The 25,827-nt window shown below is 37.6% G+C and overlaps 1 protein-coding gene across 1 annotated transcript; it reads right to left on the reverse strand.

Moving 5' to 3' along the window:
* Positions 1 to 1,024: 1,024 nt before the first annotated feature.
* Positions 1,025 to 24,956, reverse strand: LOC114656558 (myeloperoxidase-like). Its single transcript, XM_051930816.1, has 14 exons — positions 24,758 to 24,956; positions 20,656 to 20,737; positions 19,869 to 19,956; positions 18,452 to 18,627; positions 16,300 to 16,432; positions 13,418 to 13,547; positions 12,532 to 12,738; positions 9,010 to 9,367; positions 8,759 to 8,919; positions 7,118 to 7,376; positions 6,771 to 6,941; positions 2,626 to 2,863; positions 1,888 to 2,093; positions 1,025 to 1,613 (listed from the first exon to the last, which is right to left on the reverse strand). The coding sequence occupies exons 2-14, from the start codon at positions 20,726 to 20,728 to the stop codon at positions 1,546 to 1,548; spliced, it is 2,268 nt and encodes a 755-aa protein (XP_051786776.1). The 5' UTR covers positions 20,729 to 20,737; positions 24,758 to 24,956; the 3' UTR covers positions 1,025 to 1,545.
* Positions 24,957 to 25,827: the final 871 nt, after the last annotated feature.

Genomic DNA, 25,827 nt, shown 5'->3' on the forward strand with positions numbered 1-25,827 from the left:
ACAATGAAACACCAAATAAAACTACACTCGCCATTCAGATACATTTAAGTAAAAGAGTTAGCAAACCCCATCTCATAACAAGCAGCCAAGTGTGAGTTTGTTTTGGAAAGTTCCCACTCAATTATTGGGGCATCATATAAATGTTAGGTCAAGTTTATTGTCATGTGAATGCAGAAAAGTGAAATTACTATTTGTGTGGCTGCCCAACATGTAAAATATCCCCACTTTTTGGCATCATGATCAGCAGGCATTACCATATGAATGTGCAAAGTTTTTACATATACTTTTTAACTTCTACTAGTATAAACCTATCTGATAATTTGCATGGTATTGTAGGTAAGGTAATGGACCATACGTCAGAGGCTACTTATTCCATGTGCACCTTACTGTGAGACTTTAAGCAAAGTTGTTGGACCACCCTGTCCTGTAATTGTAAATGAAAAATATACAAGACATTGTGCTGCATGCTGGTCATGTATGTCATCTTGAACAAAGTGTCTGGCAAAAACACAGAATACTAATAAAATACAAGACATGCCATTTGCAAGATTATTCAGATGCCCAGTTTTTCATTCTATAATAACAGAATGTAAAGAATGAGCAAATATTTTATCAAACCAAGTAATCAGTGTTTATTTTGGGTGCAATGTTTATGCAATGTCCATATTAATTCATTTTGACAATGTGTCTGATTTTGAGCGGCATGGTGGCGCAGTGGTAGTGCTGCTGCCTTGCAGTTATGAGACCCGGGTCCTCCCTGCGTGGAGTTTGCATGTTCTCCGTATGGGTTTCCTCCGGGTACTCTGGTTTCTTCCCACAGTTCAAAGACATGCAGGTTAGGTGCATTGGTGATTCTAAATTTTCCCTACTGTGTGTGTGTGTGTGTGTGTGCCCTGCAGTGGGCTGGTGCCCTGCCCGGGATTTGTTTCCTGCCTTGCGCTCTGTGTTGGCTGGGATTGGCTTCAGCAGACCCCCGTGACCCTGTAGTTAGGATATAGCGGGTTGGATAATGGATGGATGTCTGATTTTGACATTCTTTAACTCAATCTAGAAATCATATTTTTTGGACTTACTTTTCTGTCTTCCATATACCTTCTGAGTCTCCTTGATTTAAGAAACTGGATGAGTTTAGAAAAATTGAAACTCAAAAGTCCAACAAAAAAAACTGTCTAAGTATTGCGTTGATGTTTTGTTGTACCACCAAATATGATGCAAGTCCAAAATTTCACAAAACTGGAATTCATTGGTTGTGACTAATCTTCTTTATAATACTACCTCCGAGAGTTGATTAAATGTAAATGTAATGTGGTTAAATTTCACAGTTGGGTCCATATATTAAATAGTTACTGTATACTTTTAATATCTGTTGTTGTCGAGCTTGGGTCACAGAGTTGCACAAGAAACGGAAAGTTGAGTTCAGATTTCCAAGTAAAATACAGTAATATAGAGAAGGCAGGTACAGTCTCAAGACTTCATTCAAAATAGGATCTGCACTCAAGCACATGAGATATGAGCCATGACACGAGCAATCGTCCAATCTTCAGATTAGGTGGATGGAAGACCTTCTTGATTGGACAGGTACCAAGGCTGAAAATCACTGTGGAAGACAAGGTCTGGAGAAGAGAGAACAGGAGAGTGTGAGGGAGCGCAGGTCAAAGCCCAGTATTGAAGTTTCTAAACATCGTGTCACAAGCACGTTACACAGTAAGCCTGTAAGCTTGATGCTGATCCCGCAGAGGACAGCCAATTACTTTGCCATTGGTTTACTGTTCATCAGATAAAGCAGAGCAGCTGCAGAGCTTCCCTTGTGCCTCTGCCTCCTCCATTAGAGATGGTGACCCCTGTCACAATATGTAAACCTCGATGCAATAAGCACAAAATACTTACCTGAACTAGTGTCTTTCCAAGCACTAAAATCGAACTTAGGAATGTCCCAGCATGCAATATATCCATTACTGTATGGCAAGTACTGGAACATGGATGGAGGGAGCTCCATAACTCCGGTGTTGTCACAGATAATACGGTGGAGTGACACTTCCTTTAGAGCTCTCCTCTGGCTCTCAGTGAAGATGCCTACGTTTTCCCACCAGAACCTACAAAAAGTAAGAGATCTATTTGTTGTATGAGGTACACAGAGAATAAAGTGTATTACACAGGATAACAATATCAGTCCTACTGTGTTAGTGCTGGTTACACGTGTTTTAAGAAGTGCCTTTTTATATTATAAGTTTATACATACTTTTTCTCAGTATACACATTTTTTCACCCATATCTCCAAGACATGCAGAGTATGTTAACTGGTGAATCTAAATGGGCCCATTGCGAGGGTGTGTGTCAGTGTATTGGCACCCCATTCAGAACTGGCACCTGTATGCACCAGATATTGTAACCCTGAATGGTGACTACTGGATGAATGGGTGGATGGATGCTTTTAGGCGATATACTGTTTTCTTATAGAAAACAACATTGAAATGAAATGCTCCAAGTACACAAAAAATTTTACAGACAAACTAATTTCTTGCCATATGGTAAACTTTTTGATGAAAGTTTGAGCTATTCCATCATCTGTAACTTTGGCTGTATTTACAGTTGAATTTGTTTCTAAGCTTTATCTCATGACTTTACCTGTCTCCATCCCTTATCTTCTGAAACTGGGCTCCTATTAGACAAGCGAACAGAGGTCCCACTCTCCCATTTGGTACAAATGGCTCAAGAATTCCTCCAATCCAGACATCAATATTGTTGGGGGTTCCATACAGTCTAATCAGTGTCTTTGCTAAGGTTTGGTTGTTGAGGACCACTCCAAGTTCCTTTTCGTCTTTGGGCTGGCTAAGACCGCAGAAGCCTCTCCATGCATTGTATCCTACAATCAAACACAAAAATTGCACATTTTAAACCAGTGTTTCCCAAACTCGGTCCTGGTGAACCCCTGTGGCTGCAGGTTTTTGTTCCAGCCAGCTTCTGTTTTTAATTGAACTCCTGGGCTAATTAAGTGAACTGATATTTCCCAAGTTCTGTGTTTAGGGAACAATATAGAAATTAGAAAACTAAGTTTGCTAAAAAAAAAAAAAAAATTAAAATGTAACAAGCAGTTATATAGGAATAATGTATTTTTTTTCTTTTTAACAGTATTTTCATCTTGATTTTCATTCTACTTTTCTAGGTCTTCTAATTGTTTAATTAATCCATTATATACTCATTAGTGAGTTGGTTGCTAAAGTACTTGCAGTCTTTGATTATTTAGTGTTGTTTGCATGGGTGTCTACTCTGCTCGTTTTAAATTGTCATTATTAAGATACAACAAAGGGGGAAAAACTGCCCAGATAAAGGGCAAATTATAATGAAATCAACAAAAGAGAGTTAAGCATTTAAATCTATAGCAAAAGCAGAAATATTTCTAAATGTCTTATAAATGTAAAAATCATGCCGCTATGCTTTTCTGAATGTCGAATAAAAGAAAAAAAAATAGCAGCTAATTAATGAGATCAGTGCTATCAGGTGTTGTCACTGATTAGGAATCCGGTTGGAACAAAAACTTGCAGCCACAGGGGTTCACCAGGACCAAGTTTGGGAAATACTGTTTTAGACCATTGTCTAGAGCTGGATGTTGTTCCAGAGGCCATGGAAGAAAGATGCAAATCAATAGTTGTTAGTGTCATTCTTGATACTTTCCTGGATTTTGATCTTACTCTAATTATGTGTCACATTAAATTATTTTTCTTTAATTCACAACCCTTATTGCTGAAGTTATAGACAGTCTTTTAATTTATAAATGTGTTGGTTTAATTTCCTAGTGGTTAAGAAGTTGGATTGACAAGTTCAAGGTTTCAGAATCAGTTGTGACCAGTTGTTCGAAATGTAATGATAAAGCCTCCAAACTTCAGTTCAGCAAATATGTAGAGTTTCTATATAACTGCTTCAAAGTGCTTAAGATAAAGATCATGAAAGATATTAGGTGTGACCCTCATTTGTTATTATGACAGTCATACAGTATATTCTGGAAGATACCTTTATTCAGTGATATTTTCAAATTAAGACTGCCTCATTTACAGTACATATTAATGCCAATTGAAGATCATATGGAGACCTAGGCAGGGGGGGTGGTGGGGCTTTACTTACTAAAACCGTAAACCTCTCTGTGTCTTTAGAGTGGATGATGAGGATTCAGTGGAAAGGTCTTGACTGCGCACCACTTCAGTCACATAAACGGAGACTGTCAGTGTCTACAGCACACTTTCAGTTAGACTTTGAGGACTGGTTGGTACCTCTCAGTGTCCATAGTGCGTACCCCTTGATTTACCAGAACGACGGCCCACAATGTCTGTAGTGCGCTTTCAGTATTATTACACTTCAAGGATGGGGCGTCTGCTTTTTTTTTTTTTTTTTTTTTCAATTTTGCTCACACTTTGAAGTATAAACAATTATCTAATTTATAAACAAATTTATTGAACACTTGAAAAATTACCTAACTATTTTACAAAGGCAATTTGCATTGAAAGTATCTTATCTAACTACATCTATAGTCGTACTTTTATGTGGAATAAAAATGTATGACCCAAATACATTTGTACATTTTTATGCCTTGTACTGGCAATTTATAATTTTAATGTGTCTGTTTTGTTTTGTAATTCATTTGTAGTGCTTTTAGTTTAAGTGGTCAGACAATTTACAAATTAGTGGTAAAAGAATACAGAGACAACCACAAATTGCATAGATAAGTTCAAGGATCAGAGCTTTTGGGCAGAGCCATACATCACCAGGATAGCTAGTTAGCCAATCAGATGTGTGCAATATCACATGATTCAGACAGCCATGTGTATTTTTAACATAAATAACAGCCCATCTGAAGGACTAGAGAGCAATGAAAATAAGAAGCAATGTCAGAGATCAAGATACGTCAGAAAAAGAAGAAGAGACCATTTCTCCTGGAAGTTGGAAAACGTACCTCATACATCATGCTGAATGCTTAATCAAAAGCCTCCGAGGACAACATCCACCTTTAACAATGTTGATTTTCAAGCAAGCTTTCTAAGACTATATACATCCAGAATTTTCTATCTATTTGTTTTGTATTATAATTTCATCTACTAGTATTATTATATTTTAATAAATAAACGTTACATTTAAATTTCTATACTTATTTTTCTATCTAGAGTGATTTAAGTAATAAACGTAAATATTAGGGCACCTGGTGTAGGGGAGACTTCCATTTGCTCAAACCTGCAGAGTTACCAGGCACCAAAATAGTAGGAACAGTACAGTAGGATTGTAATTGGCCTAAAACCGAAGTGTGTGTCAGGCTCGGAGACCAAGGTAGCATTTAGGTCTGGGTTATATCCCGGGCCACTTGTACTTTGTTCATGCTGAAGATAGTGAGTCCCTGGTGTAGCGGGTCCACAGCTCAAGTCAACTGGGCCACATTTTAAAATAAATAATGGCTGCACTCGTGGCTTAGAAAGGGGGCGTGGTGTGTGTGGCTGAGCAGTTTCCAGGGGAATTTGTAATGCGGGTGGTCCTCACTTAAGTGCACAGGTGAGGAGTCGTCCGCATCCATAATTGTTCCCGGGAGCTGCTAATTGCCACATCTGATCCACATCCCCGTAATAAATAGCAAGGGGGGTAAAAAGAAGAAAAAACGGACGGAGGTTGCAGGAGAGGAAGGCGGCTGGAAGCAGGTAGAGGAAAGCTGGTACAGAAGAGAAGGAGAGCGAGCAAGCGCAGGCTCGTGCTGTATGCAGGCATCTGGGAGAGGCGAGCTCGAGTGGGGTGTTTGGCCGGCACCCGAGGGTCGACGGTAGTGGTCGCACCTGCTGAGCGCTTCTTGGGAACAGGAGTGACCAGGAGAAGGTTGGCTCGCCGCAGCAAAGGCAGCAGGAGTTGGAGATTTGGTAGGGGCTGAATGAAGCCAGGGATTGGGAGGCCACCAGACCAGTCGAGCAGAAGAAGGTCAGCTGTATGTAGGGTGACTCCCCTGGTGCATAGCCTGGACGGGAGAAGCAGGGGAGTCACCAGTAGAAAGGCACCAGGATTGATTTTAAAACGACAGCTTCCAGCCATTGTTTTAACCTCATTGTTTTTAAAAGATTTTTTTCTAATGGATTTTAACCTCCACTAATTCACTCATTTTAGTGGATTATTTATTTAATGACTTATTTTTGAGACACTGCACTATTTATTTGAACACTGTTTATTTGCTGATTTTAATAAAAGCACTTTGCACTTTTTGTACCATCCCCTTGCTTTATTGTTGTGCCTCACTGCCTAGCTCATTGCCAACGGTATCAGGTTCAAGGGCTCCCAGAAGCAAGAAGAGAGCATGGAGTGAACCCGCATCGTCACACTCCCTAAGTGGTGTACTAGAGAGTGACCAGCAATGCATGCATCACTCATACAGTACATACAGTATGTGAACGGAATCCTATGTGGAATTCTACAGAGTGGCGTAGGCCTCACTCATACACAGTTGTTTGAGTAGGATCTGTCTGTGTGTGATAAGATTAAGGTTCAAGAGTACACCAAACCAGTAACAAACATAGGTGAGTATTTCTTATTCCACAATAATACAATAATGCATCTGTCAGTGTTTGTCATCAACACCTGGCTGTCATTGCCAATAACAACTAATAATAGTAATATAGAATTGGATAAAATCTGTGTCTTAAAAATTGGGATGTAATATGGGTGGAAAAGGAAAAAGGTTTGAGAAAGATTACTTTTGATTTTGTTAAACATTTTTGCCAGGAGCTACACAGCAACCATGCTTCATTCACCTTGAAGTCCTTCATCTCTTCCACGTTGCATGATAAGAGATGCCAGATCAAGACCATCCTGACTAGTCAGCTGAAAGAGTCTCTCCCGAAGTTCATCATGCATCAGCTTATCCTGTCTATTAAGCTTTGCAGGCATGGAAATAAGACCACGGATAATGGGGTCAATTCCACCTAAAAAAAAGAAGCCGTGGGACATACTCAGTGTGAAAATAAAGTCTTCCATGTGGAAATTTAAATATTTACAAACCATTGGTTGAAACTTCAGGTTTGTGCTATGTAATATAGGGATGACACAACTTTTGTTTGTCATTAAAAAACAACTTCAGTTTTTTAAAAACAATACATACCTTCAAAGACAATCCTCCAGGGGGTGAAGAAGGAATTGTGGAGGAGAACATTAGGATACACAGTGTGTTGCTGATATCCCCTGTCTAGACGAAATATAAATGGCTGGACAGTTAGGTGAGCAAACTGGAAAGCTGCCGTAGAGAAAACACTGGAAATGGACGGGTTGACAGTGTCGTCATAACCTCGGTAATCTGAGAGATATTTTTGCACTGCATTTGGACCAATGATGATAGGCAGATAGTCTTGGTAGATGATAGTCTGAAAAGAAAAAAAAGCACAAAAATATCACTAACTTTTTGTGTGTACTTTTAAATAGAAACGACAAGGTACAGGGTACGTTGTGCTTTGACTTGTCAAAAAAAATACTTTATAGCAGAATGTAAAATGTATTACTTTTGCATGAGTTGGCAGTCAGCAATCTATTTCTGCCATTCTACAGTCCATAATATAACACAATTTAACATGCTTAAACGCACTTAACCCATCTGGGGATCCCAAGGGTTACAGCCTATCCCAGCAGCACTGATACAATGCAGGCCAGTTAAGAGTCACAAATTAACCTAACCTGCAATTCTTTGGGTATACAGGAGAAAAAAATGGAGTACCCAGAGGAAAACCGATGGTGTCAGGGAGAAACATACGAAGTCTATAAGGACAACAACCAAGCATTGAATTCAAACCAAGGATGCTGGGTCCATGAAACAGCAACTCTAATCACTGAACTATTCTGCCACCCTGTTTCTGAAAAGACTTTCCCATAAATTGATCAACTTTAATAGTTGTTTTTGGATATATTTGTTTTTGAAAAAATTATGAGTCATCAACATTTTCTTTAATGATCTGTAACAATAAAATACAGTTGTTGATGGGTTCAATCTGTTTTAGATTATGTGACTTTTTCAGTTCTGTCTTCTATACTGACTTGCTCAGGTCTTTTTATGAATTTGACCTGTGTTCCTCGTGACATCATGGCTGTCTGTCAAGAGCTCCACTTTCCCTACCATACTAATTCAGTCAGGTCAGTAGGCAACACCAAACCGGCCAGAAATGTACATGATGTGTTTTGTAATCTCCAGTTGTCCCATCCTGGGTTGGCTCATCCTACCCATTTCTGCATATTAGACTGTGGATATTGTTAAACTGATAAATGTAGTTCTCCAAAATATGTAATAGTCTCAATTTAATATTTGTTTTGGGTTATATCTTAAATATAAAACTCAAAGACCAATTAAGTGGTCAGTAAGATTCTTTTGGTTGGAACTAAATGAGAGAATTTCAAGAAGAATGTTTCAAAGTAAGAACCATCAAAATACACATAAAAAAAAACAAGATTATGATACAGTGTCTAATGGATAGATAGAACTTCATTTGTCCCTATGGGGAGATTTAGTTAATGTTAATCTTAATATAGAATAATGTAAATCTTTTTAGACAGCAATGAATAAATAAGTACATCATATCTGATTAGTGAAATTCCTTTCGGGACAAAAATTATTTCAAAGTCATTATTTCACAGCCTTTTAGTCAATCAATGGTTTCCTATAAAAAATGAAAAATGACTCAATTGAAAAATGTTCTCATCTTTGTATGGAATGTCATTTTGTACCCCATACGGGTCTTATTTTGTTACATCAGATTACCTGCAGAAATGCTCCTACAACCTTCCTTGTTTCTTGGTAGATGGTTTCGCCACTCCAATGTGGATTAAGTTTCCTGAAAATCTTTGCAATACGGTTATGCTCTCTTAAGAACATAGTGTGAATAGCCGTAAGTGCAATATTTTCATTGGCACGTGAATTTCCTAAAGTTTAAAAACAGATGAGAATATCACTATACCATGCACACCATGCATACATTACTATCATTTGTTCTTAACAGAGTAGCTTCTTACCTGCCATGAAGCATGGAACATCTTGAACTGATGGGTCCTTTGTAACAATTGATCTTGTGGCACAAATGTTTGGTGTTGCATTTTGAAACGGAAGGAGATCATAGCCATCATCACTGTAGCGTTGGTTAACAGCCATAAGGCCAAAATCATTGGTCAGGTCTCGCAGTTGGTTGGCCAGGGAGTCAGTGGACCCATAAATCATACTTGCATCAATAAAGGAGGTAACTTGGTTAATTTGGGACCGGACATTTGGGATTCCAAAATTGTAACTTGTATATCCTGTTCCACATGCTGCAGCTGAACGGAAAAAGGGAATACAGCTTTTGGTGTCCTCAAACCTGGGATCATTTGGTGGAATCTGAAAATATAGGTTATTAAATTAGTTATCATGTATTGTCACATAAACATTTTTTAACTGCTGTTTTCTTAATAGTTAGAAGACAGAAAAACTCTTGACCACATGCTGCATTTGAGACATTATCTTGCATGCACCCTCCTTGACATTGCAGTCTCAACAGTTTCTGGATAATTGTCCTTGAAGATAAAATTGTAATTTTTTTATAACTGCAGACTGTCTATTTTTTAATTTTGCTCAAATGAACAATGATGAACTATAGAGGACCTACCTAATTTACGTGTATAAACCTCTTTATAAGACCATTGAAAGCAACTCATGCAACTACATCTGCATTCTTCCTTCCTTTTGATCAATAATTGTACATTCTGTAACCTTGTGAACAGTTTACCAATTGTTTACAGTATAATGTTAAAGCAGTTGTGTTGTTATCCAAGTAATTTATGGTACTTTTACTTTAAAATGGTCAAACACTTTACTACAGTACTTAATAATAAAAGACAACAGACACAGCAAAAGATTGCTCAGATAAGTAAGAGGATCAAAATGTTTAGGCAGAATCAGCCATCACCAGGACAGCTAGGATGTCATATATTTATGATGTCACAAGGTCTGAAACCCAATGTGCGATTTTCACATAAATTATGGCTCATCTTAGGGACCAGAGAGAGGCATCAAGAGACAGCGATGTCAGTTAGCAGGACACCTCAGAGAGAGAGAGAGAGAGAGGCTATTTCATTTCAGTGTCAGAGAGCAGAACTCAGGAATCATGGTGATTGCTGAATCAAAAAGCTGCCCAGTACAACATTCACCTTTGACACTGCTGATTTTCAGTAAACTTTCTAAGGTTTTATACATTGTGGTACCCAGCCGGGACGTCCGAGAAGATCGGAGGAGGGCTCATGCCTCCTCCAGACCACAAGGGGGCGACCGCCCTGGTTATATTGGGGGCCACGGGTACAGGGCTTAGAAGCTCAACCCTGTAGGGGCCCGTGGTCACCGCCAGGGGGCGTCCCCATGCCTGGAGGACCCTGCACCTCAGCACTTCCGCCACACCAGGAAGTGCTGGGGGGAAGAGGAACAGGGACACCCGGAGTGCTTCCGGGTAGACAGCTGGCACTTCCGCCACACTGGGGCGTGTCGGTGGGAGATTGCCGGGAACACACCTGGAGCACATCCGGGTGCTTTATTTAAAGGGGCCGCCTCCATTCAGAGATGGACTTGAGTCGGGTGGAAGAGTGGACAAGGTTTCTGGAGGAGAGAAGGAGGCGGTCTGAAGACACAGAGAGAAGGCATTGTGTTGGCCTGGACTGAGAGGTATTGGGGTCTGTGAGTGATTGATTGTATTATGGAGCACCAAAATAAAGGCGTGTGGGGTAATTTAAACGTGTCTGCCTGTCTGTGTCCAGGTCATATTCCACAACATACAGATTTTGCTATCGATTAATATGTTGCATTATACTTTCTTCTACTGGCATTATTACACTTTTATAAACACCATGTTTCTTTTAAATTTCTATACTTTGTCTTTAAAGCTGGAGTCACTGAAGTAATAAAGTAAATATTAGTTCAACTGGCGCAGGGGAAATTGTCATTTGCTACCAATAGAAAGAATAAGTGTGATAGAAGTAAGACATATTTGGTGGTAAGTGGCATATAACCAAAAGGTGTATGAGTCCTCATATGTCTCAGGGACACCCATATTTTGATAATATGTGAGTGCCTATGTAGAGAATGTCTGGAAGTGCAGGAATTACTCATACGGTACTTACGTGGGCAGGATCTGTGTGTTTATGTGTGTATGTGTTAATCTTAAAGTGTGAGAGTAGAAGAATCTAGTAACAAAAATCATGAGTCTTAGTCTTCCTTCAACAATACAGTAACATAAAATAATTTAATAATCAATACAAAATATATAAATACCTTGTACACGAAGCCACTGGTATGGGCTCTAACTCTCACTGACCCTACAAATTTTAAATGTGATCAGTAAATGGCTGGCTAGATGGGTGGAATGATTACTGACTAAATATGCTGGGACTAATTATAATGAGCTCATTCTTAAAAATAAGTGTGTTTGCTTGCAAAAGAATTAAACTTTAAATGAATAATAAAAAGATCAAAGTCAAAACAATGGGAAATGCATTTCAATAAGTGAATTATAACCCAGCCTTATCAGGTTCTTAATTCAGTTAAAAAAGAAAAGCAACTGAAAAGTAACTCGAACATGCCATCTCCATGACCAAGAGAGGAATGTGATAAAGCCTCAAAATTCTTTGCCTGCTTAACAGGAATGACAGCACGATATCTGGTGAATGTTTTAAAACTGTTAAAGATCAATCATGAATTCAACATGCAAAAATGTTCATCCCTTCAGAAAGCAACGATTAGGTTTCCTTTAATAAGCTCTAAGCAACGTCAAAGGGTGTCAGTCATTTTGTAGCTGTCTATTTTATATAGCTTTGTTTTGAACGCATACTAAATATGCACTCATAATGTATTAAACTATGAAAGAACTTATGAATATTATGATGATAATTCAACTTGATTTTCTATGTCTGATCATTTGTAGCTGGTTCAGTTTCCTCATTGGAGACTCCAACCAAAAAGATTTCAGGGCCTAAAGCTTTATTGCTACTGTAGTGCAAAAACTACAACCATCAATCCATCCCGTTTTTGCATTCACATCGTCTCTTAGAGTGTCTTGGGGATCCAGAGCCCATGACACATGACATGGTGTAAACCTGTCTCTGTAATGTAAGGCGCACACGTAACTCAATTAGATCAGCACAAGTTTGACTTTCCAACTATTCTAGTATGCACTGCATTAGAATGTATGAACAATGGTGCAGACATTGGTAGGATAGGCAAACTCCACACAGACGGCAACTGGGCAGGAAACTGAACCCAGGTCCCTGGAGCAGAGATAAACAGTCTGCCATGAAAGGGAAAAAAAATAGAAAGTGTGAGACATAAGTCCATTTTTTTAATTATATGGATTGAATAATACTTTTAATGTGTATTCAGACAATTACAGTATGATGTAAGGGTCTATTTAGATCAAACCTCTTTTTTTTTTTAAAGATTGGCTTATTTGGCTAAGGATTTCTGATAATCCTGGTAGAGTGGGGCTACCTCTACAGGGTTTTTGGGGGATTAGTTCTTACCTCAATAGGGAAGCAGGGTTCAGCCTGCTGACAGGACGTGCTGCAGTCAATTCCATCGCTGAAGGACCGAATGCTTCGAGACATGGCAGTGTTGCTCAAGTCAAGTCCTATCCATAGCCCAAACAGTGTCAGCATGGATGAGTATAAGTTATCTTGAGGCAAGTTTTCATTTGCAGTATGTAAAATTTTATTAGAGACTTCACGAACCTAAAGTAAAAAGGCAAACACCATTGATTTAATACCTCACTTTTACAATTAACACTTTTCTGTTGTGGTTGAATTTAACATACTAAAATACGCTAAATGTAAACTTGTTTAAACATCGGCTGAACTTTCTTATTCATATATAATTTTGGCCTTTATAATAAACAGGTCTTATTATGTAAGTATAAAAAGTCACACTGCAACAATGATCCTCTATGTTATTGGCGAATAGAGCTAAGTGGTAGAAATATAATACAAATATTCATCAAACAGCATACAAGGCAGACAATACAACCACTGAAGGTACAAATGCTATTGCCACCAATATTAACAATCATTTTAAAAACAGAACCCAGAAATGATCCTCATGTGAATTAATTGTAGAAAAAAGATATATATATCTCTATATATCTATACTATATATTCAATGCATGTATGTGCATGTGTATACAGTTGCTGCCAGCCATTTTTACAGCTTCATTGGCTTTATTTATCATAATGATTTGCTCTACTCTGTGCTTTCATCTCTCACTTGAACCCTGACACTGGTGACTACACATGAATTACTTTTACCAATAAACTCAAGAGACACATTAAGTCCATTCTGAAAATGTTAACTTTTCACACAGCTTGACTTAATTTAGTTCTGCTTCAGCAACTCTTAAACTATGCAGCTCCTTACCAAAGGAAGGCTGAAGCCTGAGTACTTGACTGCTGAAGTCCAACCGCGTGGACTGGAGATGCCATCTTCATATTGGGCAGGCAGCAACTGTGAAAAAGGGGTGTTTGAAGCACCAAGCCGACTGTTTGTCCTAAAAATACAAAAATGAACAAGGAATATCAGTGAAGGTAACTGATGATGGTTGCATTGAATATGGCCACTTGACCATAAAGTTGAGAGCCAGAAAACAGTGCGGAATGTTAATTAGCTTCATTTATGATTTCCTGTAATCCAAGCAGAGCAGAAAAAGTGGCAAATTCAAACCTTCCTTATAAGGAGGGCACAGCTATGCCTTGAGCGCTTCACTCCACTACCTGCCCAGGCTGACAACCTGCAATAATGCTTAAATGTCTATTGAGGCGACTATTTAGTTACTGTGTGTCTTTTATAAAATGTTTTTCTGTTAGAACCTCTTAATTGTTCTGTTTTAGATGATACACTTAATACATTAAATTAAACATTAAATTCCCAGTGCTCACATTTCCTAACACACAATTTGTGCATGTCTTAGGTTTAACCAGCATCTCTAACTAGAACTGCACATAAATGTGAATTTGTGAGAGGGTCTTCAATGATAAACTGGCTTCCAGTCCACTGATGGACTTTCTACCTTGCATTATAGGCCACACAACCTTGAGGTGTAAAAAGAATGGATTGGTGGACGCGTTAGAATGCAATTAAGCTTAAAGGCACATGTTTTTAAATCCTATTGGATGTTGTTTTGTCTTGGTAGAACAATATTTTACTCTGTTTTCCCCTTTTGTATTATTAATATGTAGCCTTTGTCAGAATGCCTCAGATCTCACAGACTTACCACTGTTTATAAGGTACTGTACCATATAACTTCTCCCCCCCTTCCCTTCTACATTTATAATCTCAGGCAATTAGGTGTAGTAAAAGACAAGCAGGAGTTAAGTTATACATAAAATAATGTATTATTGATAATATTCATAAATAATAACAATATGCAAAGTACATTTGAATATTGGCAGCCATACAGCCTGATAAATGGTGATGTGTAGTTTCAGGCGGCACACAGACTTGTTAGTTACTTAAAAATGTCTCTAGTTAAGGCATCATTTTGTGGTCAGCTTTCTTTAGAACAGGCAAGCATGCCTGTCTCAATATGGCTGCTGAGCTGTGTTCTTCATTGTGTTGTCCTTTTCAGTTCATGGTGTGAGATGGTCATTCATCAGTTTGGTAAGAGAGAGAGAGCTGGGCAAAGCAAGCAAATGTATAGGTTTTCTGTCCTACCCCTACAGCCAATAGGGTGTCAGAGTACTTAAAAGCTTTTGATACAAGCCAATTCCAAACAGCCATACTTCAGACCAATGGGGGCAGAGAACACCTTCACATCTGCCCTCCAAACCATATGTTAAGGTAAAGCTAGGCACTTAGGCAGCCTGACTTTGTGTGGGAGTTGAGAGAGAGACTTAAGCAGAGAAACACTAGCCAAACTGATTTGAGGCACTACCCTCCAGCCCTATCGTAAAATTCAAAGAGACCCATTCCTAAAAGGGGGAGTAAATATGAATGCTTCTCACTAATGTAACACGAATATTACATTGCTTTGCCTAAATTACAAATAAAGACATACAAAATATTTATCAACTTGTATGCAAAATTTCACATCACAACAGATGTTAACAGTTATAAAGGGAAATATATGCTCTTGGCTTTTGTTGAATTGTGGCTTTTTGATAACTTCAAATGTACTAGTAGATACTGTTCAGTTAAAGGATTTTCCTTTATGTCTAAATTTAAAGTGACATTTTGCATACAATATTCTGTGTATCTCGTTTTTACCTCTAAATTGTGCCATAGACATTGAGGCGTAACCATAGAACCTCAACCTTTCAAGCTAAGATCAGACAAAGTGCTGTCATGGTGGTCTCAGCTTGATTAACTAGAAGAATTTTTATGCATCTGCCAGTTCACATTGGGAACAAGGTGAAGTATACTGTTATAATTAGAAAATATCAAATTCACTCCCTAAGGAACTTACTCAATATTTTGTCAGTATCTGGCATTTCTTTATTAATGCCAACCTCAACCAATGCACTCTAAATTAAATTCTCATTTTGCTCAGGAGCAGGCAGGTCTTTAGCTGGCCTCCAATTCTGTGGTTTTCCTAGTATTACAATTTTTCATTTTCTTACAGTTTCTACCATCTATCATGAAATTAGGGAACCCAAGACTACAATGCATTAGGCACAAAGAAGACACCAGCTCTTGGTGGGGGTGCCACTTTATTGTGTGGTGCTCATGGGCACACATACACACACACACACACACACACACGCACGCACACACTCTCACACACTGGGCCAATTTAGATTTGTAAGTTAAGCAGGAAGTCCGTCTATGCCTGAGGAATCATTAGAGTCTCAAACAAACTACTAAGACAAATGTCTGGGTGAGATACTGAGAGAGTCTACCTATTAGTCAGCCAGATTGGTCTGATTGACTGAATAGTCTTTACTTGTTTAAAAAAATGTTCCTATAGTTTTAAATTATGATAAATAACATTTTATAAATCTGACATCTGCTAGTACATATCTTATTTGGAAGGTAATACCTGGAGAAATAAAATATTCTATATAACTAGCAAAGTCTTAGCCTAATAGCTTCCTCAAAATCTTTCTGTATTACTTCATCTTGAATGTTTTGAGAGCTAAGAAGCCAGCCGCAGTTCACCTTGACACAGTGGACTGCACTGAAATAGCAGTGAGCATCCTCTGATGCAAGACTAAGGGTGGCGCATGCTCTTTATTGCGCTGAGTTAGGCCCCTCTGCTTTTATGTTTTATTTAAATAGTACAAGTTTCAAATACTTTCACTTACTTGTTATTGCACACACCGGAGATGGTCCTGTATTGATCTATGAAGGGAATTGTGTCGCATGACAGCAGTACAGTTTGGGCAGCACAGCCAGTGACTCGAGCAATCGCCTCCAGATCTTCAGGTGACAAATGATCTGTAGACCAAACAGACAAATGGAAGAAGATGAACTACAGTATGTTGATATACCAGTTGTGTTGAGACGAATATCATAATTAAGCTTTATTGTTTTAAATATCTAGAGGTTCTGTGTATGATCTATACTGTACTCTAAAATTTGACATGTAATATTCAACATTAACTGTATTGCTTTGAGACAATCATACATAGAGTGTCCATTTTAGAACAGCCTCTGAAACTTGATCATTCCTCATTCGAAACATCCATTGTCCCTGCTTCCTCTTTTAAAACAGCATCAGCCCTCCAACAAAGTGCCATTGTGCCTCTAACCTCGGACCTCAGGCACAAAAATGAAAAAAAATGCAGTCTGGGCACTTTGGAAGGGATATCCGTCAATCATTTGTACATGGGCGGGAATATATTTGAGATAGCCAATCGCGACACATTCTTCTCCTTTAAATACTCTTTGAAACTTTTCCACATTGTATATTCATTATGCAATATACCATTTTGCTTATATTAGGTTATTTGTTATACTGTTTGTAATGTGTATTTTTACTATCTGCTTTTTGCACATCATATAATTCAAAGTGTAAAACCATATTTACTTCCTCAAAGTTTAAAGCATCATTCATTTACCTTTTCCTTTTATTTAAAATTGGAGTATTACATTGAGCATTTAAGGGTGTTGATGCATTTTTCTACTATTTTAATAATTTAAGGGGATAAACTTCCCATATTTCTATAAGGAAAGTGAATTTTATTTAGGTTTTTATAGATAAGCAAACACTGTAATATGTTATATATAGTATAACTGTGTTATATATTAAACACAATTATAAACTGAGCCCTTCACAATGTGCTTCAATATCTTACACTTGTACAAGGGAATGTTATATGAATGTAAGTCAATCAATCCTGCAGAAGCACTTTAAATAAATAAGTACATAAATATACAGATAAATAAATACACACACAAACACAATATGATCTGAATATACACCAGAATGACCAAAAAGAAGAAAAATAACTTGGAGGTCCCAGTCAGAGTGAGGCGTTATGCAGGCATATCACTGTTGGTATAAAGGAGCCACTGTAGAGTTTCTTGACGCACTTCTATTTAATAGTTTGTTGGCTGAAAGTCCTCAATGTTAGTGTATCATGGAGAGATGTGCAGCATTGTTATAATGGCACTCAGTTGCCTTTTCACTCATTCAACATTTTTTGGTACAAATCAGCAGCAATTTGTGAATGCTGCTTTTTATGATTTTAGTTACTACACAAGATGCTACATTAAATCTACACCTTTACAGTACTTATTTCCTCAGCTATATTTTTAAACTTTTACAGGAATGCACTCCTTAAGTGAAATATGAGAACAGTTTTTCTAAATGACTAAAACAGTAAAAAATGTGTCACTGCACTAATATATGCAGGTACCAGTCCAATTTTAAATAATAAAGAAAGAAAAATGAATGGCACATTGTATTGAATAAATAAATATTTGATCCCAAAAAAGTGAAGGAAGTAAACATCATCATTTTAAAAAAGCAGATTATAAAAATGCACTTTACAAATGATATACACAAATCACCATACGTAATGAACACACGTAATGAATACAGCATGGAAAAACTTCAAAGAAAGCTTAAATTGGATGAATGCAATTGGAAATAATGACGTTTACTTCCTTGATGTTTAAAGCATCAGTCAGTTTCCTTTTTTATATCAATTAAAATCAGAATAGTATTATTTTAATTATTTAGAAAAACTCTTCCCATATTTCAGTTAAGATGTGTATCCCATACATGTCTTAAAATATAGCTAAGCAAATACGTACCATCTGTAACTTATCTCTCACTTCTATCCAATAAGTGGAGGAGGAGGAGGTCAATCAACCCACAAATAGCCAAATCTCCCCCTCATGTCATGAGCCCTCAGTTGTGTACCCAGCTTTGTGACTTTCTTGTTTTATGGCTGTTATCATCCTCCCATTATGTCTACAATAAGTCCAGAATGGACAGGAGACACTGACCTGTAGCACCCAATGAGCGTTTGTGGATCCTACTCATGTTCTGCCGGATTATATCAAGGGTGGCCTCCATGTACTCAGCTGCCCGTATTGCAGTTCTTGTCTCTTCCATTGGCCTCATTGAAAAACAGAGCAGCTCATATGGTGTTAACTCTTTTTTCTTGACTTTTAAAAGATCTCTGCAATATGGAGAAAGAGGACAAATCAAGATGGTGCTCATTTTTACTATGGTCTCGCTTTATTTGTGGCTAGTTGATTGTTTTCCTTCTGGATCTCCTTTCCTAAATTTCCTTGCAAGAACACAGTTAGTATGTCTTTGTTCAAATTACAAGAAGAGGGAATCACGTTAAAAATAGAAATCAGAAAGACTACGCATCAGCACCAAGCTGTTCACTTGGACTTTCATTTAAAAAGACAATGAAAGAATACAAGCATCAGCTTGATCAAGTGGGGTTGATGATGAATGGATGGATGAATGGAGGCTGACTTCTTGTTTACTGTTTATGCTTCACTTAAAAGCCCCAGTGTATGAGTTTAAATGGTTTACCTCCATGAGAGCTGAAACTGGTGTGTATTATGCTTGTGGACAACAGCACGGTTTTTACCAACAATAAAATATGGGTGTACAGTATACTAAACCTTCTGTGCCATACGACCCAGAATGGAACCTCTCATGTCCACAGTATTAGAAGATTTAACTGCTTGTTCAGCATCAGATAAAGAAAATTATCTTAACTCATTCATTTTTGAGAATGCTCATTAATTTATGTTCATTGTTGTTTAAACCAAGTTGATTAATGGAGAATTTGGTGAAAAGCACTAAAGACACACAAGAGGTAACTCTCTATTACTGTTCATTTAAATAGATTTGTATACTTATTTATGTAAAAGTTGTCTAGTTATATACTATTACATTACATTTTGAGTTTGGAAGTCTGGGTAACCTCTATTTAAGAAGACACTGAGCTAACATCAATTGAATTGAGCCTAGGACTTTGTTATTTACAGGTTATTGAATAAGAGAAGTGTAAAAAATGAATGACAAAGAGTTTAAAAGCAGAATGTTATCCATAACTTAACCACTGTGTGTTTTAAACAGCAATAGATGACATCAGTCTCTGATTGAAAAGTATTTTGTCAATTGAAAACCCAGCACTACTCTGTGTTTTTATTGATATTCTCATATGCAGTGTTTATTAAAATAAACAATTTTGTACAAAGTACAGTTTGAATCTTACACTTAATTATAATAATAATACATTTTATTTATATAGCACAGTTCCCATGCACATCATATATTAGTCACTCATAGACACATGTATTGAAATTCACAACTGACTGCCCCTGTGTGTTATGCCTCAATTATATAATTTTTGGCAAGTATTTCTGACTTCAAATTGAAAGCATACAAAGTACGTACACATCTCTTGAATATTTGTAGGCTTCATCCACCATTTTCTTGGCTTCCTGGAGAGTACTTTGAATGAATGGGTCATCCAGAGATTCATCTGCAACAAAAAAACAGGAGAAAAAAAGAGCTAAGTATGCACATTGCCCATTCTGTATCCAGAAAAACAGCGGCATGTAAAGACCCAAGCTCATTATACTCTGTAAAATAAGCAAAATATGCCTACAAAATACAAGATCTGAGATGCTAAGATCACAAGGGTCTGCTGCAAATTGTTCCGAATGCACCAAGTCATACCAGACACCAGAATAAAAGGGCAAACGTGGCAAACAAAGAGAACTGAGATGTCAAAGTTGGATAGTAAGAGCACAGTTTAATAACAAAGAGGAATTTAAAGCACTGTATTTTGTCACTGATGCCAACCTAGTGACTCAAAAGTTGAATTTCGGTAATATTAAACCTACACAGTATTGTCTGGATAAAGAGAAGAAATGACACATTTATTTTACTCTGAGGACTAGATATGCAGATAATAAATAAATCAATGTTCTTTGCTTCAAAGGACACCATCAGTGTAAACAAATTGTTCATGTTTTGGTGTAAAGGCATCATAAATAATCTAAACAATAATGCTCTAGGATAAGAGCTTAGAAATGAACAAATTAAATAGACTGAAAATTGTAAAAATGATAAATGAATGAAATAAAGATAACTTCAATGATCATTTTTTTATATTTCCATATAACAATAAAATAATTTAGTAGATCATCATTTAAAGAAATTACTGATGACTACTCACCTGAATCTGAAACGGCATATGCAGTCTGAGTTGCAAATGCTAATAAAATGAATGTCAAAAACAGCGGCTTCATGCCTGTAAACTGAAAAAAAATATTGTGTTATATTTATTTTTATTCTCAAAATAATAGACTTGAATGCCTAAATCTACATCAGAGTTCACACTGCACTGCACTGTGTTTTTTATAAGAAATATAATTTTCCTTAAACGAAATACTGTACACTACATTGCACCACCAACCAGTCAACTTAAGTCAAGTCAAACTTTATTTATAAAGCACATTTACAACAGCCAAAACTGACCCAAGGTGCTGTAAAAAAAGGGTAAAAGAAGAAATAAAAAAACATATATATATTCAGTATGTATGCACACACATCACAAAACTACAACTAGCAATATTATTTTACATTTACATTTATTTGCTTGGCAGACACTTTTATCCAAAGCGACTTACAAAAGAGGTAACATAATTGAGTAACATTAGGTTAGGGCCTGTTCAATCAACAAGTATAGTGGACAGGTAACAAAAGTTGATTGCCACAAGTGAAAAGATATAATAACTAATAAATTTACAATCATAGACTAACAATTGAGAAAGCAGTTAAACTTAATGTAACAACAAATCATCCACAATATGAAAGAGCACAGAGTAAATTTTTTTTTTTTTACCTGAAATGTGACAGATTAGAGGGGTCCACATTTTGCTTTTTAATAAGTGATTGCACCACAGCATGTTTCAAGGCTGCAGGACCACAGTCAGAAATCAAGCTGGCATTAATTTAGGTAACAATACTTGGCCCAGCGCAATTAAAACCCTTCTTAAGTAATCGAGAGGGGACACTGTCCAGGGGGCAAATAGGACTCAGGCATTGCACCAAAACAGATAAATTAGATCATAAATTGGATGGGATGGGATTAGGGAAGAGCACAACTGGAAAACAAAATAACATATAAATCTGTAGATAATGCGTTTAAAACATTCAATACACATTATACTCTTTTAATATATTATTGGACTCACCAATTTTGCATTTTTTAAAATTAACACATTTTTTAGTGTACAATATATTTTAGATGTATATTAAAAAGCTTTTTATATACAGGCTAATTTAAAGAACACATTTGTTTCAAACCTGTCAGAATAGTGTATCTGATACTGAGGCTTTATTTATTGAGGGTCCACTTTTAAACATATATTTGTTTTACTTTCCCATACCTGTTTAATCTAATTCAGGGTCTCGACTGAGCATTCACTTTTTCATCCAAATATTTGTTTTAAATTCCCACACCTGCATAATGTAATTCTGGGTCTCACCTGTCTGGAGCCTATCCTGCCAGCGTCAAGCACAAAGCAGGAAACAGCACTGAACAGAACTGCCGTCTACCACTGGGTCCTCCGACACACTCAACCACACAGGACCACTTTAGAACTACCAATTAACTTAGCACACATCTTGGGGGATGCAGGAGGAGGACACAGGGAGAACATTAACAGTGCAACTATAGACAGTGACAGGGTGCAGGTTTCACACTCTGGACCTGGACTTATAAAATGGCAGAGCTAACACTACTGAGCCACTGAAAAACCCTGCCTTGTTTTAAATTGAGAATAAACATTCTTAGCCCTCCTGTTTTGTTACAGGTGTGTTGGTCGAGTTGGAATTAGCTATCAAATATCACTCCTAGGTTCTGACCAGAAACTTTATGATATACGGCAAGGGGTCCAAGAGCAACATTACGTTACATTTATATTTATTTGCTTGGCAGACACTTTTATCCAAAGTGACTTACAAAAGAGGTAACATAATTGAGTAACATTAGGTTAGGGCCTGTTCAATCAACAAGTGCAGTGGACAAGTAACAAAAGTTGATTGCCACAAGTGAAAAGATGTAATAACTAATAAATATACAATCATAGACTAACAATTGATAAAGCAGTTAAACTTAATGTAACAACAAATCAACCACAACATGAAAGAGCACAGAGTAAAGTTTTTTTTTTATTTTTTGGCCTGAACTTTGACAGATTAGAGGGGTCCACATTTTGCTTTTTAATAAGTGACTGCACCACAGCATGTTTCAAGGCTGCAGGACCACAGTCAGAAATCAAGCTGGCATTAATTTAGGTATACATACTTGGCCCAACACAATCAAAACCCTTCTTAAGTATTTGAGAGGGGACACTGTCCAGGAAGCAATTAGTAGGACGCAGGCATTGCAGCAAAACAGATAACAGAGACAATGACGCAGGTTCAAAGTGGTCAAACACAGCAGGACACACTAAGGGAAGAGATGGATCCTGGGCAAGTATGACCGATTACCTAATAACGTCAATCGTATTTACAAAGAATTGCAAATAATTTTCACAAATGGCGATGTTACAAGGCAAGCTGTTTGACAGGGATATATAATAGAGTCAATAATTTTAAATAAAATACGTGGCCTGTGATCGTTGATGGAAAAAGTCTCCGTGTCATATAATAAGGAGTTTCTGAATGCTGCAGAGAACCGACTCGCAGTCATCGGGTTAATCAGCCGAAGTCGACAAGCAGGGAGTTGACGTGTGCCATTATGACTGGGTACTGATATAGTAAGTAAAACTGGGTAATGGTCGGATACCGGCAAATCACAGATCACACTGCTTGATATAGACACAGCAAAAAACAGAACAAGATCCAGCGTATGCCCCAAATTATGTGTTGGGCCAATCACCGACTGAGTGAGATTAAAACAATCCATAAGGTTTAAAAAGTCTTTGGCTATAGGCTTAGTTTCATAGGCCCGGCCTTAGGCATAGGCGAAGTAGGCGACCGCCTAGGTCGACTCTTTGGTCTAATTTTCACGCATTTCGCAGAGCTTCCAGGGGGGCGCCTGGACCCCCCCCCCCCCTTTCGCCTAGGGCCCCATAATACCTAAGACCGGGCCTGAGTTTCACATCAAATATGATTATTAAAATACCAAGCAATTGAAATGTTATCAAAATGTGGCAAAAGTGCAGCCAAGAATTGAGAAAATCCTGTACTAAAGTTCCTATTAAACTTCGATGAACTATAAACTACCGCACACAAAAGACGGGACACGTTTATCTCAAACAACTGCAGCTCAAAGCTGGAGTAGGCATCAGATGGAATTCGGTGGCAGGTGAAACTGTCTCTGAACACTGAAGCTAAGCCTCCACCCTTGTCGGTGGTCTGTGGAGTGCTGAAGAATTTACAGTCAGGATGACAGAGCTCAGAAAAGGGGGCAAACTCACCCGCATTTAGCCAAGTTTGCGTCAGAAACATAAAATCCAGAACTCGACTAATAAAAGTCTCGTTTGCTAGCGATCTACCATTTAACCGAGCCGGGCCGATTTTGAGCAAACGGTTAGCCAGTCAAATTGAACGCCTTTCCAAAAGCCGAATCCGTCGCTGTTTTGGGAGCAGAGCCCATACAGCTGGAAAAACGGGCCGAATCCATTGACAACTCAGTCCCACAGAGCTCAGGACTCGGCGGCAATAAAATCAACCAGGAGCAAGGCGAGGATTAGCCATATCGGAGGAAGCCAGGTCGGCTCTGATTTTTATTTGAGAGGAGACATTACACGGAGACACGAAGAAAACAATCAAAACTAACAACAATAGAAGCCTTAACACACATTGGAAGTCATCATAGACAACTGTTTAGCTTCATCTGACACGTAAAACATAAAGCCAAACACTTTTTAAGCCTGCCTGTTCGGAATGGAGCTCATGGTCACTGGGACGCCAGTCTAATGCACACTTTACAGTTACAAAATGTAATTCTTTTTGCTTATACAACCTCCCTCCATTGCTTAAACATCATTTACATAATAACCCATTCAGAGATTACAAAGGAGTAACCTATTTAGAAAGTGTAGGAAATTATTCGGTGCAGTCCTGCTAGTGCATGAAGAACGCATTTTATCACACATAGTCCTTCCAATTTGGTTCACGAATCAAAAATGATCTAGACATGACCGACAAACAATTTATTCATTTTGCTTTACTTTTTTACTGTTAACAATTTGCAGTATTTAAAATATTTTTCTAAAGATTTTCAAGCTATTGAAATATGTATAACATAAGTTAATGCCGTATACCTTTGAGCCAGTCTGATGCAAGCAGGTTGAATGGAGCCAATGTCTCAGATTCCTTTGTAGTTTACTGCTGCCTCTGTCCTGGAGAAAAGTTCTCTTTCTTTAAAGAAGGCTGTCTCAGAATCTAGATGGGAATGCAGAAAGAATCTTTATTACACAGCAATGTAACAAAGAGACTTAACAAAGGTGCATCAACCTAGGAAATGCATCGGTTTTTATTAAATTTCTTATCATTTATGCAAAATACGCTCCCCTTTTGAGTCCATCCCACCATTACCCAATGTCCAAGCCCACCATGTCCGTCACTACTTCATATCCTGTGCAGGTGTCCGAAACGTACTCGTTGATCAATTCGCACGAAACTGGGGGGATTCACACTCCAGATATCGGACAGCTCAAATGAATAGTTGCTTATGCGCCAGTATCTCCCAAGGCTGAAGTTTTCAGCAGCACCACTTCTAAAACAATGGCCTGCTTAATTTTCTCATAACTTTTCATTACCTCATAATGAAGTTTATCCAAGCGCGTAAAAAGCAAGGTCAGGCCACTGCAAGAAAAACAGAAAGCGTTATACTGAGAAAATATCAATAGTTTTTCAGCTGTTTCTAAGAAATAATAAATACAAGCACGCTTTTAATAATTATTTTGTATTTGATCTTAAGCTGACTAATATAACATGTTTTACTTTAAGTTGATTGAGAATGCATTGATCCAGAAATTTAAATTCTCTATTCCTCTGCCGCTGTCTTTCTCGGGCTGGTGTTTAACAGACTGCACCTCACCCAGTTGGGATGTTATACAGAGAAAAAACACAGCTATGCGGATTTAGGAATTTCCTTGATCCTTTACATACACCTGTACTGTACTGTATATCATAAAATAATAAAGATCATAAATTGGATGGGATGGGATTAGGGAAGAGCACAACTGGAAAACAAAATAACATATAAATCTGTAGATAATGCATTTAAAATATTCAATACACATTATACTGTTTTAATATATTATTGAACTTACCAATTTTGCATTTTTTAAATTAACACATTTTTAAGTGTACAATATATTTTAGATGT

The sequence above is a fragment of the Erpetoichthys calabaricus genome, chromosome 8 (assembly GCF_900747795.2).
Source record: "Erpetoichthys calabaricus chromosome 8, fErpCal1.3, whole genome shotgun sequence".
Lineage (NCBI taxonomy): Eukaryota > Metazoa > Chordata > Cladistia > Polypteriformes > Polypteridae > Erpetoichthys > Erpetoichthys calabaricus.

Coding starts and splice junctions, on each gene's coding strand:
- LOC114656558 (XM_051930816.1), bottom strand. CDS start 20,728: ATGAAGCCGCTGTTTTTGACATTCATTTTATTAGCATTTGCAACTCAG. Junction 16,433..18,451: donor ACGCTCATTGGGTGCTACAG/GTCAGTGTCTCC, acceptor TTTGGTCTACAG/ATCATTTGTCACCTGAAGAT. Junction 6,942..7,117: donor CTGGAGGATTGTCTTTGAAG/GTATGTATTGTT, acceptor TCTTTTTTTTAG/GTGGAATTGACCCCATTATC.